This window comes from Sinohyriopsis cumingii, chromosome 16 (genome assembly GCF_028554795.1).
Source record: "Sinohyriopsis cumingii isolate HCF-2022 chromosome 16, ASM2855479v2, whole genome shotgun sequence".
In the NCBI taxonomy this organism is placed as follows: Eukaryota; Metazoa; Mollusca; class Bivalvia; order Unionida; family Unionidae; genus Sinohyriopsis; species Sinohyriopsis cumingii.
In genome coordinates, this window is record NC_142976.1 from 15,694,146 (window position 1) to 15,713,005 (window position 18,860).

Sequence of the window (18,860 nt, forward strand, 5' to 3'; positions counted from 1 at the left end):
GGCGTGTCTCCGCCCAAAATGGGGTTGTTGTTGTTGGAGTGGTGACTGGTACTGGCACTGGACTCAAGGTTCCCGTGGTTCCCGTTCGAGGAGAATTTCAGGGAGGGATTAGGAAGCAGGTAACCGATGCAACTGCTCAATAAAATGGTCCACAATTGTTTGTCTCCTTGTTGCAAACTCAGATTGGCAATGGCTGCCCCGATGACACAATACACCACGAAGATTTGGCAGAAAAAGACGATTTGCATTTTAGGCACACGTTCTCCACACCACACCCACAAGGGTTGTTTTTGTAAATCTTGCAGAGAAGAACTAGGTGAAGGAGTGGTCGACGTAGCTGCGTCTGTGTGAAAGGGCATGATGGTCACTTCTTTTTATAGTCGATGACTTGCGAAGCGTCGATCCAAGAATCAAAACTGGGTGGATATCCTTTCCAACGTACTTTGACTTCTTTGACACGTCGTTTGCCCACTTTACGGGTTCTGCGTTCGAAAATGCTTTCGATGTCGTACACGTCGTCTTCTTTTTTGGTGACACGTTGTAACTCGGGCAAATAAAACGTTCCTTTGAGTACTTCTCCGTTCATGTCTTCCAATTTATAGACGGCAGGATGACGTCCAGTGACGCGAAACAATTCGGTCGTCCAGTTAGGTAAGTAACCTTTGTCGAAAGTGCGTTTGGTTTTGCCAATGCGCACCCAATCTCCTACGGTCAACTCTCCACTTTTCTTGGGGACAGCCCTCGTCGGGGACGTACCAAACAGGTGCTCAAATACCAGTACTTCGTTGTCGGGAGTCACTTCTTGCGGGGCACGTCCGATGCTTCGATGGTAAGATTGGTTGTACGCTTGCACCAGGTGCGGTAAGATGTCGATGTACTTCAGAGTGTGATGATGCGTAAAATATTTCCACATGCGTTCTTTCAAAGTGCGTTGAAAACGTTCCACGATGCTGGCTTTGGTTTCTGGATTCTCGGTGGTAAAAAAATGAATGTCACGTTTCTTTAATTCTTTTTGGAAAGCTTGGTTCAGAAATTCGGTGCCTTTGTCCATTTGCCATCGAAGAGGGTGACGACCGCTTTGTTTCAACACTCGTTGCAGGGCTCGCACTAACTCGCTGCTCGATTTGGAAGTCAAGGGCACGACCCATGCAAATTTGGAAAAGACGTCGATGACACAAAACAAATATTTGTAGCCACGATTGTAGCTGGCCAAATGAGAGACATCGGCTAAATCGGCTTGCCATTGATGATCGATGCCTTCCACTCGGGTGCGACTTCTGGCAAACTTGCGTCGAATGGGTTTGTGTAAAGTGTAGGTAGCTTGTTCTTGTAACCATCGTTGCACTTGAGGTAAACGGAGACTTTTCAGTCGCGTTTTGGCAGCACGATACAATTTTTGAACTCCTGCGTAACCTGCAGGATGGGAGGGATCGTAGTAAATGCTGGCTAAGACTTTTTCCATTTTTTTGGTGTATTAATAAGTCACCCACTCTTCGGTGATGCTACTTTGTGTGGGACGAAAGGGTGGTTTGGAAACGGATTTGCGTGTCCGATGGGCTACGGGAGTAGAAGTCGAAGGTAGTGGTGGAGATGGCAATGGAATGGCTTTGGTCTTCTTTTCTTTTTTCACTTCTGGTTTCCCTTCTTTCTTTTTCACTTCTGTCGAAGGAGGAGTGGACATCATCTTTTTAACCCAAGCTTTCATTTCTTCTCGTTGGGGTGTGGGGGACAGGGTCAACAAGGATGCTGCAATCTTACTCGAAATGGGAGCTGCTGACGGTGTTTGAAACACTTCTCGCATCTCTTCTTCCTCAGGTCTTCGTGGGGTAGCATCTCTGCTGACCCCTGGGAATGGTAGTAGTGGTGGTGGTTGTGGTAGTGATGATGGTGCTGGACTTTTCATCAAGGTCTTAAAATCTTTCAGAGTGGGTAGAGCTGTTTCGTCTAAAGCTTTTTGGTGAAAGAGTTGCAGTCCTTGCAAGAGTTGACCGTACTTTTGCGATTTTTCTGTTTCGGACAAATCTTGACGATCCATCAAGGTTTGCAATTCGTGTTGTAACTGGGACATTTCGCTCAAATGGGGATTGGGAGGTAAATGCGGGGTGCGTTGTTCTTGCCAACGATGGTATTCCATCCATCGTTTGTAAGGCACTAAAGCTAGTTTTCGTCCTTCCATGGGATGTCAAGGGTCGATTCTGAGATCTTGGGACTCCAGAGGGCCTTTTTATCTTGCTCCCATCAGTCCTTCCAACATGGTTCCCAAGACTCCTTTCAGTAAGGGGCCTAGCAAGAGGGGTAAAATACCTCCACGTTGGACCAACATCTTCTTCTTTTGTCGGAGGGGGATTTTCATTTGAACCATTTGACGCAGAACGTGACGATGTTTGCCTAAGCATTGTTTCTGGTGTTTGGACAAAGGGATCGTGCCTTTCAAGACGTTCAAACAACATTCGCACACGGTATCGATGACCTCTTTGGAGGCTGATTTGAATGAGTTTTTTTCGTAGGGGTGGAGAAGCTTTGGACAAGACAGATAACATGTCCCCATGTTTGACTAAACGAGGAGGCAGTCCTTTCCTTTTCTTTCCTTGGGGTTGTTTAGAAGAGGGATGTTTTCTGGAGGGTGACATCTTTGAGTCTTCAACACCAAAAACACTGATACCCGACTTTGTCACACACCTTTTTTATACTGGAACACGTCGCCACTGATTGTCTTTACGTCGTATCAACTTCAGGACAGGCATGACACGTCGTGCAGGGGTACGTAACGGACTAAATCGAGTCAGTTCTTGCTTGGACAAATCCAGTAAACTTTGTAACATGCCCGATCTTTCTTGAACTTTGATTTTGGGAGAAGGTACTTTATGAGCAGCAGCCACTGCCACTAAATTGGAGGGTCCTGCCACTGGGGAAGTTCTTCTTGGGGTCATCAACGGAGAAGTTCTTGGTGTGATCAACGTCTCCAAGTACTCTTCAGTTCTTGGTGACATCAATGGAGAAGTGAATGAACCTGAGGCTGCCGGAGACGCGGTCACCGCCTTTGCAGGTCGTGGTTTGCGAGTGTAAGGTTGCGTCCTGGCCGAAATGCCTCTCTTGCGACTAGTTTTCTTCTGTGGACTTTTCTTTTTCTGGGGACTTTTTCTCTGTTTCTTTTTCTGGGGGCTTCTTTTCTTTTTCCGGGGTGGTGTCTGGTAAGAGGAGGGTCCTGCCACTGGAAAAGTTCTTGGAGACACGGGTCTCCTTGGGGACCTGGTCTTTTTCTTCTTCTTGGAGCTTCGTTTGACTTTTTTCTTGGGGAGAACTTTGGGGGCATTAGGATCCCATCTTAAGAGAGAGCGAATGATGACCCCTCCTAGAGTACCGCTCCCTCCAGGTTTCAAAATGATTTGTTTTTTGGTTTGAGTGTCGATGCGGGGATCGGTCAGTTGGGTCAAAGCGACTTTGTTTCGATCGAAAAAGCGTTTGGTTTGATGAGGAATCTGAATGATTCCTTGGAGTAATTAACGTGCTGTCACTGTGAACCATCGTAAGACTTCTTTGAGACTAGCTTCTAAGACACGAGCTCGTATTTGTGGATATTTTTCTCGACTGATGCCATACAAGGCACGAATCAATTTGACGGGGAGATGTCATTGAAGGGATGTCATGTTCACACTGTGTGAGACAGACGAAAAGGGTCTGAGGTTTTTAAAGATTTTTTTGTGAAGTGAAGTCAAGTCGAGGACGGAGACGTGTACAGGACATGCCCTCCGTCTTGACCCCAGTGGTGAAACAAGTGGGTACGAAATCGCAAATCCTCGGGGGTCGTAGGTTTCAAATCGACGAGTAAATAGGCGTGTGGAGTTTGAGTGGCATCGTCGTACGCCTGAGTCAACCAAGGCGTTCCTAACTGTTTGGCTAAGACTTGCACTTGCGATTTATCTCGAGGGCTTTTAAACAAGACCACGTAATGCGCATTGAGACTGATGGTGCGATGGGCTTTACTTTGTTGAAACAAATTTTGGGTGATGTAAACGACACTGGCATTACGGTGATGCCCTTTGCGCGTGAACCACAGTTTAATTTCTTCTTCGTCTTCTCCTAACATGTCGTCGAAAATGACCAAATGCGTTTGACGGGAGTCAGAGACGATGCCATCGTCTTCTTTAGGAATGCCTTCCACAAACACGATGGAATCGCCTGGACTTTCTCGCAAGAGGCTGTACGCCGATTGCCACTCTTTGTAACACCACACGATCCGCTGAGGTGGTCGATCGATCAAATGATGTTTATGTTCGATCAAACGTTTGACGAATTCGGTTTTGCCTGAACCGCTAGGTCCAGCAATGAGCATGTTAAAGGGATGGCGAAGATACAAAGCCTCCCAACTGGCACGATCTAAGTGTTCGTCGATGACTTTGACAGTGGAGGAAGAGGGAGCAGAGACAGCAGAGGTAGCCATAGTGTGAGAAATGTCACTTGTGACACGAAAACAAACAAGACAAGAGTTTATATACTTTTTTCAGAACACGTTTATTGAATGTTTCAAACATGAATACGAAAGACAAAAATACATAAAAGCCAAAGGCTTAAGTACAAGGATAAAAGACACATGATAACCATTAACGTGGAATAAAAACAAGTGTCTGTACAACATGTTTTGGGTAATGTTCTAACCAGTTCTATAGTAGGGGGTAAGGTCACACAAGTGTCCTCCCGAAAGGGTCTTTCAGGCCTGTCCACGACAGTCCTGTCCTGGGTGACGGGTTCTTCTGGCACCATCACTAACACGGGTTGAAAAGTAACTTTTTTCCTTGAACAACTCTCGTGCATCCTGGGCCATTTCTTGGGTCCAAGCCTCAAAATCCCATTCTTTCCAGGCACGGACATCTGTCCAATGGGGATGTAAGTCGCAAGCTACACACACATCGTCATACACGTCTTGGGTAGCTAAAAGTTGACGAATCTTTTTTTCCCGTAGAGGTCGAGAAGTATCCAGATGAAACCGCAAGGCTTTGAGCAAAAGGAGTTTTTCGTGACCATTTAAGGCCATTGAGGTGGTAAGTACTGATCGTAAAGAGTCCACAAAGAATCGGCTGGTAAACGAAATCCCAGAAAACAAGTCACTAAGACACGCACCACTTGTCATCCCAAATTGAATGGATACAGTTCTTGTAATAATCGATGGTAATGATCCACGGTTTGAATATGGTCATTGAGTTCCTTCCACGGAATCTGTTCAATGACATGTGACATAAGTCGTGGCATGGCAGCCTGTTTTTATATTCTCTGAGTGGGTAAACGTACAATCTTGTTCGGTTGGTGAGTGGTCACTTTAAAGTTTCCATCCTCTCCGGATTGCAAGGCTTCTTTCAATACCCCAAAGTTGACCACTCGACTGGTACGATAATTCAGAGTCAGTCCTTTCACTTTGCACGTCGTGTGCACGTCTCCTTGTTTGTCCCGGTATTCGTAGCCGTAATTTTTGGGACCGCCACTGACGAAACTTAGAATCTTGTCGTCGGGATGCTCGTCTGTCCAGGCTCCTAAACGGTCTCCTTCGATGTCAGGGTGCTGTTGACTCGGGTGATGGATGTAAATGCAACTGTCCGTGTCAAAGTACAGGACGCGTTCCCCTAACAGTTCTAAAGCTTCGTACAATTTTAAGCGAGCATGAGCTGTCACGTAAGCCGCAATGATGACATTTCCAAAAGGGTCGTCTTGTACAAAGTCCAGATCTTCTTCGTAATTGACCAAGATCAAATCCTCGCGAACGACGTCCACGCGTTTCATGTATTTGGTTTTGTCGTGAATCATCTGGAAGTAGCGGGAAGGTTCTGTCAAATATTCCGTCTTGGGTAAACACGGTCGTTGTACCATTTTACCCCACAAGCAATTTAACATCACTTTGGCAAACGATCGCCTGCCTTCGTTTTTCTCGATGTGGTCTAAAGAGATGCCTTCTTGTTCGTAGTATTTCTCTTTGAATTGTATTTGGTCTTCGGGAGTGTGACACCAGGACGGATAGCCGCTGGCTTCTTGTTTCAGTTTCAAAAAAGCATCCACGTAGTCAGCGAAAATGCCTTTCTGCATGGGGTCACTCTTGTGGTATTGTTGTGTCTTGGGAAAGTGACAAATTTCGTACACTTCTAACAGTTGGTATCCCATGTCCAGAGCTTTGAACAATTCCACGCTGACCCACGTCCCTGTCAAGGTCCATTCTTCCTGGGTGTGCTAACAAGGTTGGTCTTGGTTGCACGTTTCGGCACAAGTACGGCACAATGGAAACATCAGTTTGCCTTGACAATGGTGAGGTAAGACGGGATGGTACAAGTCCGTGGGAGGTAAAACTTTACACTTGATCAAGCCTTCGTATTGTCGAATGTTTTTCAGGTCGATGTGTTCCGTGAACAATTGCGGGTGCCCTACAGGAAAGCGACAATATTTGCACACGTAGGGATACAGCGAACACACGTCCAAGTATTTGATTTCTTCTCCTTTCTCTTCATCGGCTTGGTACAGCAAACAGGTGGCATTGGTCCTTCCTCCGTACAAACTATCCCTCGGGTTCAGGGGGTCCATGAACTGGTAACTTTCCACGAGGAGTTTAAACTCGGGATCGGTTTTCAAACGGTGATCGTATTCGTGTTCCCACATTTCCACCACTTGGTATCCTTCCTGTTCTAACTTTAGACGTCGCTGACAAGTGACCTGGTACAGGTCTTCCATGGTTCGTTGTAAAAACTGATTTTTAGTGTCACGATCAGGGTAACAGACGGGACATCCGTGAAATAAGCAACCGTTAAACTCGTACACAATCTTGGGGTTTTCTAAGTCCCAGCCATCGACCGAATATGTTCCGATGGTCTTTTCGCCCCCTCCATTGCGGGCATGCTGAATCCACTTGTCTTCCTTGTCGCACAAGTAATGTAACCAGCGTAGGGCTTTGACCGAGTATTGACGTTTGACATAGTTGGCCGTTTGAGGGCTGATGACAGCTACGGTGTTTTCAGGCATGAATCTTTGCCGGTACACTAAGGAACACGCTTTGGCAATGGTGCAAGCTTCTTTCAAAGGATCGACCCCTCCATGTTCCATGAACAGTTCTCGAAATTTTCCACAGCAACGCCGTAAAATGTCCACGTCGGAACGACAATACTTTAGCATTTCTTCCTGAAAGTCGAAAGGGTCTGAGGCGTGAGTTTGGTACCAAGCGTAGAAAGCTTCTCGTTGTTCGGTACGCATGTTGTCGGGGTCGTAGTCTTTAGCCTCGGGCAAATGGGGTAGAACGGCATGTTGGTTGGCTTCCATATTGAAAAAGTGTGGAAAGTACCCTTTAGCCATTTCTGTCATTCCAAATGTTTTAGGCATTCGACTCAAAGGCATGGCCAAGTAACTCATCGAATCTTTAAACTGTACTTGTCCCACTTGCATGGAAATGATTTTGGCTCCGTTCAAAATCACTTTAGGTAGTTCGGTGCCTTGTTCCGTATAGTACCTCAAAAGAAACTGTCCATCGTATCCGGAGAAATTGTGAGCCATCACCGTGGCATGACGATGACAATCTCCGTAACGTTCGATGTCCTCTTGGCTCCACGTCTGGTCGATGGGGTCTAAGACCCATTGGGCAAAATCGGCTAGCGTGTTCGGTCCCCGAAAGATTTTTTCACGCCCTCCAGGAATCTTGCTGCAGTGAGGGCAATGACTGAAGATAGGTTTTGAATGCACTTCTCGCACGCTCGATGAGCCACGCAGAAATTAGGAATGTGAATGCCGGTCTCTTGCATGCATTCGAAATCGAAAAAGATGAAATTGCCTTTCTTCTTGTGACCGTCCTCTTTCTCTGGTGGGGGTTGGTATTTTTGCACGTAGCATTGGTGTTCCAAGTCCACGATGTGGTGACAAATGTGACATTTTTTCTTTCCTCGACATACGTGTGCCTTGGCAGTATTGGTACATATGCCTTGTCCACACGTAAGGCACAATCTCAGGAGTTGACAAGCACATTTCTGCTGTGAACCTTGCGTCTTCAAATGTTGTTGGTAACAGGTAGGGCTGACAAACGTGCGCAGACAAGTTGAACAAGGCACTGGTTTTTCGCTCAGACAGGGTGGAGAGGCCAAACATCCTGGGCATTTCAATCCACAATGCTTGTGTTGCTCTCGATTGTTATAACCATGGTCACATTTCTCACAGTAATAACTGTATCCCAGGAATGCAGTGATACTGGTAATGGTATCGAAATGGTCATCGTGATAATAAACATGAATGTATTTTCCATCCTTAAAATCTTGGCCTCGAAACAACAGAGGCCCGCGCATTTCTTGAGGGTGCACTTTCAAGGTGTATCGTGGAGCTAGGGCATCTTGCAATTTTTGCATCTCAGGAATGCCACAGGGTGTGTCTTTGGACAGTCCGGCTTGTTGTAACAGGAGTTCTGCTTCGTTTCGTTGTTTGGCTCGGTTCGATTTTCGAATGTTCTCCCAGGTTCTTTTCCATTCTACCGTGTCGTTCTTGTTGACATAGGTTCGTCCCACCACGATAGCACGGGCTAAACACATCTGGTCATGAGTGTTGTTAATTCGGACGAGACTCTTTTTGGTGTTGCGAAGGTCGTCCACCAATAACATCTTTTTGCGTCCAGTCCCTTGAGGAGGAGAGACGTGGGTCATGTCCAGTGTGGCTTTACCATCGGTGATGTCAAACTGATCATTAGATTGTTGCACGTGTTGAATCTTGTCCATGACTTTGGAAGCAGTCAATTCTGCAGGGGTGCTAAACTCGATCCAAACAGGGGATTTCAAACCGTCGTGTTGTATGGAAAGTCTCAAGCGATCGTCTTCTTTGGGTTGACATTGTCGCTTGAGTGAGGTGAGCAAAGAATCCCACACCCCAGTGATGAACACTTCTGCTTTCTCTAACGGTACTTCAGCATTGAAATCTTTAAACTTCACTGTGTATTTGTAAGCCGTGGTTCTAAATTTTCTAGAGGAGCGCTTTTCCGTCTCTCGAATGGAATAGTATTTTTCAGGGTTGACTAAGGGTGGTGAACTTAGTTTAGAGGGTTCGGATTCTGGTTCACTCATGTCCTCTTCAAAATCACTGGCATGAATTTGTGCCAAGATTTCAGGCCTGGTACGAGGCGATAGATCACGTTTCTGCCTCTTACTTTCTTCTTCTTTCTTCTCGAATGAATAGGATCGTTTCATCTTGAGTGAAAAACGTCAAATGACTCAAGTTTAAACACCAATGACTAATTTATAGTCCTGGCAGACCAGCGTATATAAAAGGGTGTGTGTCTTGTCCTTTCACTATTCATTTCATTCTCAAGCCGAGCACAACGATGGAAGAGACTAGCCAAATCGAACGTTTCGTCAGAGCTTTGCGAGGGGTCATTAGAAAATTCTCTTTTGACCAGCCCACGGACTACTCTCCTTCCTTTCGAGATAAAAGTGAAGATACTTGCTATATCTGTCAGAAGAAAGGGCATTGGTCTTCAGAGTGTCCAGACCGTCAAAAAAGAAAAAAAAACAGGGGCTACAAAAGACAAAAGTCAAGATACCTGTTATTATTGTAAAGAAAAAGGACATTGGTCTCCAGATTGCCCAAAAAAGAAACAAGAGGAATCAGAAGAAAAGAGGAATTCTTCAGAAGAAGAGAGGGATTCTTCAGAGGAAGAGAGGGATTCTTCAGAGGAAGAAAGGGATTCTTCTGAGGAAGAAAGAAGACAGGTGAAGAAAAAGAAACAGGAGAAGAAAAGAAGAAGGGAAGAAAGCGAGGAAGAAGAGGAAAAGAGTGTGACGGTGAAGAAATTCAAAAAACAGAGAGACTAAACAAAGAGAAAGAAGAAGTCAATGAACTTTTAATTAAAGTGTTATGTTGTGAATTGTGAATTGGATTGTAACAATGGAAAAAAGAATAAATTAATGATACAAGGTAAGTGTCTTTGAGTTTTTGATTTTAAAATAAGAAGCTACACTCACGCACTCATACACAGACACGTACTATAAGGGTAAAATGGGTGGGTTTTTTTTGAGTTATTGGCAAATTGAAAGGCTATCTCTTTTCGAGAAATGTGGGTGGCCCTGAAAAGGGCCTTTTCTGGTGTAGGGTGAGTTTAAGCAATCAACTTTAACTGCCTTAAGCCTTTGCCACGGCCAAGGCCTACTTCTGGACTGTGTACTGTTGATGATGATGATTTGGTTGAAATCACTAAGGGTGGTACGGTAGGCTTGGTCACAGGGTTGACGTGTTTAGCTCAGGAAGGTCGTATTCTCTTTGGTCGTAATAAAGAAGTCTGATACATTTGTTTCAGACTTCTTAACTCCGCTAAAATGTCCAACAGTACCGTGACCGTTTGATTTTCACCCTCTTGTTTCTTTGCCGCTACTTCTTCTTGTTGTTGTTTTTTTCTTACCTCTTCTTCTTCTTGCTGCTGTTGCTGTAGGAGAAAAGCTTGTTCCGCTTCCTTTTGTCGTTGTATAAATTTCTCCAATTCTTCTTTCTGCCTCTGTCTAAAATTCTCCACTTGCGGTAATGAAGAAGGTAACGAAGGTTCCGGAACAAATTCTTGCGAGGTAAGAAAATCCACAAAATCCCAATGTACCTCTTCTGAAAGTAAGTCCGGGTTCCCTTGGGCGGTCTCCCCTGCTGGTGCACCCCAATGGATCGTTTTCTGAGTTTCCGTCATGTTAAATCACTGTCGCATAGATTGACTGCACACAAGCGCTAGCGAATCTATATAGACTACGTGACGTCACAGACTGCTCTCTTCGGATTGGATGTGGGCTGACTGAATTTTGTAACGCGTGTTCGGATTGGTGAATGAACTCAATCCGTTTCAATCCTTCCTCTACCTATAAATAAGCGCAGTTCACTGCATTGATTCACCTGTTCTCGTCGCTTCAAGATGTGGACCACAGTCGAATCATCCACCCTTGTGTCTTCCATGATGTTTAGGACGGACACACTCATGTATGTCCGGTCCAAGTGGACCGTGGTCGACAAGTCAGACACCAGTCTGTGGATACGAAGAGTATACGTAGAAAGACAAGGTTGCCTCAAGAGGACACTGATTTATGGCCCTCGAGTAAGACGCAGCTTGAGGACAAGAAGATGCCGCAGATGCCCTTTATGTTAATGGATACATTAACATAAACCCAAAGGCCCTTTTCAGGGCCACCCATATTTCTCGAAAAGAGAATGACTTTTCCATTGCCTACCCCTTTTTTAAAAAAAATTTTATTTTAAAAATTTAAAAAAAAAAAAAAATCCCATATTCAATTCCTCTTGTCCCTAGACAGACCCAAACTCTATTGACCATGTTCAATTTCCCCTTGTCCCTAGACAGTCCCAAACTCTATTCCCATGTAATGCTAATTCCCCTTGTCCCTAGAGTGTCCCACGATTTTTTTCCATGTTAAATTTACATAGTCCCCAGATTGTCCCAGGGGGGGTCTGTAATGCTAATTCCCATTGTCCCTAGGGTATCCCTATATACTACTGTCATATCGTCCAGTCTGGAAAAAATGCATCTGTGCAAAATTCCAGCTATATTACCTTTGTGGATGCAGCGTAAAAATTTATTTAATACCCTGGACACCAGGGCTGAATGGTTGTGGCCTGATGACCCTCGCTAGCTCATTCCACTTCACACAAATAAATATGGTATGATTATGTCTTAAGTCACAAGCAGGTCAGGAAAACAAAATCGTTTGCCATTCAAACCTCGAAGTGTTTGATTTGTGTCAGGATTGAATGTGGCTCATGATGTGTTTATGTGTGTTGTTTGGTAATTTCGTGTAAAAAGATTTTAACATTGTGTTTCTTCACGCCTTTCCTACAGTCTGGAGAAAAAGAATAAGATATTCAACATATATAGAAAAGCCAACTGAAATCATTTCTTTGTTGATAGGTAATTGTCAGATGCACACACAGACAATGTTCAACCTTGATGATCTAGTGGACGCTTTGCAAGAATATTATGGAAGTCTTCACATAAGGAAGACAGAAACAGTAAGAAAACGTAAGATATTTATATGTGGATTATGGATGGTTATCTTTACATTTTACCTACATCAGTGAGTAGCATCTTATAGCCCCAACAGATTCTCAAAAGCATGAGTTTTCTCCCCAATTACAGACTTGTACGGAAAACTCCCCAATTACAGACTTGTACAGAAAACTCCCCAATTACAGACTTGTACAGAAAACTCCCCAATTACAGACTTGTACAGAACGCGATGAAGAGGATAAGGACATTAGTAGACTTGTTTTAAACGAGTTTTAGCGAATTAAGGTTTCACTTAAGGAATGATAAATTTAACATGACAATCTTGATTTTGGTAGCATTACATTTTCTCTTTTGTCCATTATATTGTACAAATTCATTTGAAAGCAATGTTCAGTCGATATTAATCCATCATATTGTAAAAAATTCATTTGAAAGCAATGTTCAATCGATATTAATCCATCATATTGTACAAATTCATTTGAAAGCAATGTTTAGTCGATATTAATCCGTTCAGTCGATATTAATCTGTTCAGTCGATATTAATCCATTTAGTCGATTAATCCGTTCAATTAATATTAATCCGTTTGGCAAGTTCTGTGAGATTTTAAGTTAACTTGGCGTTATCCGAAACTGTAAGGGAGGAAACGGACTTCGAACATTGATATATTGCTGCAGATCGATCCTACATAGAAACAGACTGTCTACATTAAAGTTAGCTTTAAAGTGAACGAAGAAAGCATAGCACAGTTTTATTTTTGTAGGACTGGGAACATTCTTAAGCATATTGGAAAAAGAAGTTCAGAAATTTTACTACAATTGTAGCAAAACAAGGTTTTGAAAATGTACATATAATGTTTCACTTTGTGCATGTTAAATTAATGCCTGTTTTTCCTACCAAAAATATTTTGTTTTCGGTTACACATTTTAGCGCAAAATTATATAGTCAACTTTGTTGGGGTGGGGTAGCTATAGAAACATGACGGAATGCTCCAACAGAGCATGGTGGTAATGCTTGCGTTTACTTGTAAGGATTTTGGTTTCAACGTTTCTGTATTCAGAGGTGTTTGTGTGTTGGAAATCTTGCAGTCTATTTCGGTTACAGATACTGCATCCGAATTTCACTTGTCACTTAATTTTGGTTTGCAATCTATACTAATCCATGTCTGATTTCTCCATAGTTTTCACAAATGATTACAATCAAATGCATGTAATTACTTAGCGTCACTGTCCTTATTAATTAGTCAGAGATTCTACTGCTGAAGCAAATAAAATAAAATACAGTTTGTTTTACAAGTTTACTCATTGGTCACATAAATCTTGCTACATGTCGAATATATGAAAGGTGAGTTGGTAGGTTGGTAAAACAGATTTACTTTGACCCTCGTTGTATGTTTATAAAAGAAAGGCCCACAAAATGCATGGAAAAAGAGAATTTACATTTTATCTTCAATTCTGTTTCCAGCATGGCTTCGTGATTTAGTCGTTAAGCCAAAGATTGACATAAAGTGCCTGAGAGTTTCAAGGAAGCTGATCGATGATACACCTTTGAGACATTGCATGTCTATAGAGGAGGAGCGGTTCAGGCGAGGAGATAGATATAACCTCAGGAGGGAGGGCGTGTTCATGGAGAGGCCATCCAAACCAAAGTTAGTACAATTTCCAGTTTCCTCTGAACTGCAGGAAAAGCACTGGGGAAGAGAGGGTCTCGGTAGTTAAAATTTAAATAACAATTCTAGGCTTTCGTGTTTGCCAACATGTACATTTAAAGTGAATAAGTAATGTACAGCAATTAAAGTTACAGCACTCTCATCCCCTAAATACTGAAAACACCTTTAAGTTTGGATCCATTCATATTGTTATAAAACTTCTCGAAAATACAGTGGAATTCCTAGAGCACGTTATAATCACTTGATTGTGTATAAAGTAGAGCACACATAGATTAAGATATGATGCCCAAAGAGAAATAAATAAACATTCCAAAACTGTTTGTTTAGTTCCGATGTCACTAGCTTTATTACACCTTTACTAAATTATATTAAAACTAATTATACTAACAATAAACTAGTGTATGTGAAAAAATGTATTTTTTATATATAAAAATCGCTGATAACTTTTCTGATCTATGGAAAATCGCGACATTGCAAATATATAAATACACCTTTTCTCCCCAAAGTGTGTAGACGGAATGTAGTGTACGCAAACAATACACAAAAATTGTTCTAATGTCTAACATAGAATAAACTTAATACAGTATTTGGAATGTACAAAATAAAAACGGTGCACATTGTTGGATCGAAAGGCATAGAAAAGGACATGCAGAAGGAAATTTCGTCTCCCCTTAGGGGTTGGTAAAGGATTGTGTTCCTATATAATTGCCTCTGGAAATGGAGGCTCCTGATAATGTGGTGGACATTTTGCATTGTTTATGACAAAGTTACATATAATAACATATGCACAGTATTCAGTAATCTAAACAGTTAGTAATTAAACAGGTTAATAGATAATGGATTCCTATTTGACACGGTTATTTTACAGGACTAAATACCTGACATTGCAAATATATAAATACACCTTTTCTCCCCAAAAAATCATGCATATAATGGATTGATGTTTCTTTCGTGCCTTTGAATCTGTGCCAAATACACCAAACGATCATCTAAATAAACCATGAAAATGTCGTTGGAATAGACACAGCCATTAGTTTAAAAATATTTGGTTGAAATCGATTATATTCGAAAAACTGAAATTGAGTTTTATATCTATATAAATGGGTATCGATTCGGAGAGACCGTATATTGATTGTCACATCTGTCCAAATGACTGGCTTGAAGCGCAGGTCCTAATGGAAGGTACGTTGTAATAAAAGACTGATCCAAATTGGTGTTATCGCGATTTTCCATAGATCAGAAAAGTTATCAGCACACAGCATACTGTGTTAAAGTGTGGACAACAAAGTTGATATAATTCCTGAAGAAAGGCTCAGTTGTAAAAGTTAAAAATAGTTAGCATCCTTTAAAAGTTCAGTGTGTTTTGATTTTGAATTTGTTATAGCGGCATAAAATCGGCATAGTGTTATGAAGGAATTAGATATATACTGGATAATACGAACATTTAAGCGCAATCATTCAGGGTCTAACTTTGCCTACAGCCAATTAATAAACATTACATGCCATTAATTACAAAGATACTGATTGCATTTGTGTCTTTTTAAACTGGGTGGGAAACAATCGCAAAAATAGTTAATGAGGAATTAAGGTCAAAGAAAACAAAATTACGCTGCTCGTAAAACATTATAGTCAACATGTAAGTGTCATATCTGTGAGATATTTAGAGACAAACTTTGATGGCATGATCACGTAACCGGTAAACATGAAGGGCCTGCACATACCGAATACGTTCACATACCCAACATATATTTCTCTGTTCATGCTTAACCTGCCCCGCCATAAGAGTATTCTATTTGCGAAGATAATTGCAAAACATGATCAGCAGGAGTGATACTTAATAACAACAAGAAATATATTTTATTCATCAAAGATTTCATAGTTTATAGGTTCATTGATGATGGTAAGAGCAAGATTAACAAAATATGATTCTATTTTACATAACTTTTGATTCAGGAGACCGTCAGTTGAAAAGTTCGCAGCAAGAATTAATTAATGATAACCTCACACAAACACTCAAGCTATGGGTGACATGCTGGCGTTGTGTTACAAAGTTTGCGCTGTATTTACAGTAACATAATTATTCTTGCGAAAGGGTGTTTATGCGTACAAATGCCTGGATACTGTTGATAGATTTGGTGAAAACATCTATGCATTTGAACAAAACCTTTCACTCGACACTTTACAGGTCCGGCCCTAGGATGTGTGGGGCCCAATGCAGCAAGCGATGAGCGGGGCCCCAAGCAAAAAAAAATCTGTTCAATCTCACCACAGTAAAAAAAAAATGTATAGCCAACAGCGTGGGGCCCCTGAAAGCGCGGGATCCAAGGCGGTTGCCTCGTTTGCCTTGCCCTAAGGCTGGGCCTGACACTTTAGGATTCACACGTATCAACTGACGAATAATTGTATGCGTATGACGTGGCGTCATGCATTTAATCCGAATACACCGAGAAATGTGTGACTATTACATAAAGATACTATAATGTCGGATGCAATTCTGGCAACCGTCCTTGTAAGTGTGATCAATACTGGTCTATTTGGTAATGATATATGTTACGGAAATTTGCTTGAAATGAGTGACTAACGGATAAACTTCATCTTGTGGGTAGAAAAATTTCAGAGTATTTTCACGAGTAGCGAAGCTATAAGTAGACATACTTAAGTTTCTACCAACGATATATTTCATCGGATATATTTGATCGAGTTGGTAATTAGATATTTACCCATGAAATGAAATATATCCAATATTCACTTGGAGCAAGCACATTTTTCTTTATTTTATGCTTAAACGAATTGGCTAGTAATCTGGAGGGTAGAGCAGATTTGTTACTGGATTCTGCGCGGTTTTTCACTTATGTTCTGCTGATTTTCGTGAATATTTGTACAGAAAATATAAATAGTAGCATAATTATTTCATGAATAATTCATTTACTATCAGGTAGTCAATTGACAAATGAAATGTCCGTTGCTGATGTTGTACCAAATATGATGTTCGGTAGCTTTTAAAAATGAGTGTCGTTGCAATCTTATGAGTAGAGATTTTTTTACGTTTTGAAAAAATTGTGTTGATAATATTTTAGTTTCATTCGACATCATACTTTTTATTGAAGAGTAGGTCAACTTGCACACAGGCTTTCTGGGTTCTAAGATACTAAGACGGTTGTATTTTGTTGCTTTGCTTTGACTGAATGTTCATAATGAAAATTTAAAAACTTTAACGACTACATATTTGATAATCTGTGCAGAAATGACTTCACTTTGTGATCAAATGAACAGGATGTCAAAAGCCAGCTAATACCACTCCATATCAAAATAGATTGTTCCGTTTACGTGGTTTCAGTTCATTCACATAGTGTGATTTCAGCATATTGTGATATGCCTGACATTCTGCTGTGCATGAGCCGTAAGCACACTTCTAAATCATTGCATGTTTTTTTTTAATTTTATATTTTATATTGAAAATTTTGCATTTTATTTTCTTAGATGCTATTGTTTAACACAGTTAGGTTTGACACTTTTCTCCCATCCAAACTTGTTAGTAGATATACAATAATGATTGATATTTATATTGTTGCTTCATTGTAACTACATGTACTGAAGTATTTTTATATCACCTTTCTGAAAACTGTTGAATATATCACGAGAGAGGTTTGTGCCATTCTTTATACTGTGATTATTTTCTTCTTTTTCTTAATGCCCAACGAAAAGCTAATAATGACGTTCAGGGAAAATAATATATCTTGAGTAGTTATGAAAATCTGAGTGGTCCAGAACTTGATGGTACTTTGAGTAATTATGGGATGAGAGTATCGTAAGTTTCAATCGTGTTTAAATTTATTGATGCATTTTAAATTTACACGTTGGTGAATGTGCATAATAAAAAAGAACTTGCTAGAAAAAATGTCACTATTGTCTCGCACTCCTAGAAACTTCAAGTGTCTGACTATGAATGAACTCCAACTTTAATATACACACTACCTTCGATAGAGCCGAGTGGTCTAAAGCGTTCACTGTTCCGGATCACTGCCATCTCACCTCTGTTTGCATGGGTTTGAGTCCAAGGCTCGGCTAGCGTGTGTACGTGGGAAAGCCTGCCAGTAGCTTCTCGTGGGTCAGTGGTTCTTCCCTGGGTTTTCCAGGGTTCTTCCTCCACCAGTTATACTGGCCACCATGTATAGCCTATCTTGTGCTGAAAAAATGACGTTAAACCCTAAAACAACAACAACAACCTTCCATAGAAGTGTATTTTTGGGGTCATTTTCGACCATTTATTCATCAAAGGCTAGAACAGACATGTAATTCAATGATGCATCGCTGATATATTTACTTATTACCTTTGTGAGTGCCTTGTGTGATTGAACACTGTTTCATTTTTATTTATTTGTGGTTTCTTTGCAAAATGCTCTGTATGTTACTTTATTCTATTTTCCCATAGATCCCTGCAAGAAGTTTTGTCTTCCCCGATCCAGTATGATTACTTCAAGAGGTACTTAATAGATAACAATGCACTGACACCGCTGAATTTTTGGCGTAACATAGAGGACCTTAAGCAGCTGAGCCATATCAAGACCGTTCAGATGAAGATTAAGCAGATTGTAAAAAAGTACTTCGGGCGGCATGGAAGAATTGGTACTTTTGCACTTTTTATTGAAGATTTCAGTCCAGATAGCTCTTTAGAGTTGGTAAATCATGTTTCAGCCCATTGGAAGCTGTGATTCTTTTACAAGGGATAATACATTCTATGATTCGTGTATATTAAATTTGCAGGTAAACAGATGGAGAAAAGGCGAGGAAATGTGTACATGTATTTATAAAGTATTTTAGCCAGTTATTTAGGGGTATGTCACGTATATATTGAAATTTGCTTGTCTCCTCATTAGAAATATGTATACTGGTATAATCAGAAATACATATGAAACCTTTAACATTACACGCCTCTTCTATATGCAAGATATTGAACAGAGTGATATGCAGTTTGATTCTGTCTGAAATGTTCAACTTGGTGAATTAACCTCAGGGTGAGGGTAGCCGGCCTTAATTTTATTACTAATGAATCTGGCCTTAATTTTATTGCTAATGAAGCTGGCCTTAATTTTATTATTAATGTAGCCGGCCTTAATTTTATTACTAATGTAAGCAGCCTTAATTTTATTACTAATGTAGCCGGCCTTAATTTTATTACTAATGAATCTGCCTTTAATTGT

General features: G+C 41.2%; 1 protein-coding gene across 1 annotated transcript in view; it reads left to right on the top strand.

Moving 5' to 3' along the window:
• LOC149779983 (uncharacterized) overlaps positions 1–18,860 on the top strand; it is a 121,184-nt gene that overhangs the window by 38,535 nt on the left and 63,789 nt on the right. The window contains exons 10-12 of the mRNA XM_089936706.1: positions 11,894–12,004; positions 13,455–13,638; positions 18,092–18,285. Of these exons, the coding sequence (XP_089792832.1) occupies positions 11,894–12,004; positions 13,455–13,638; positions 18,092–18,285 (489 nt within the window). The remainder of the gene's footprint in view (positions 1–11,893; positions 12,005–13,454; positions 13,639–18,091; positions 18,286–18,860) is intronic.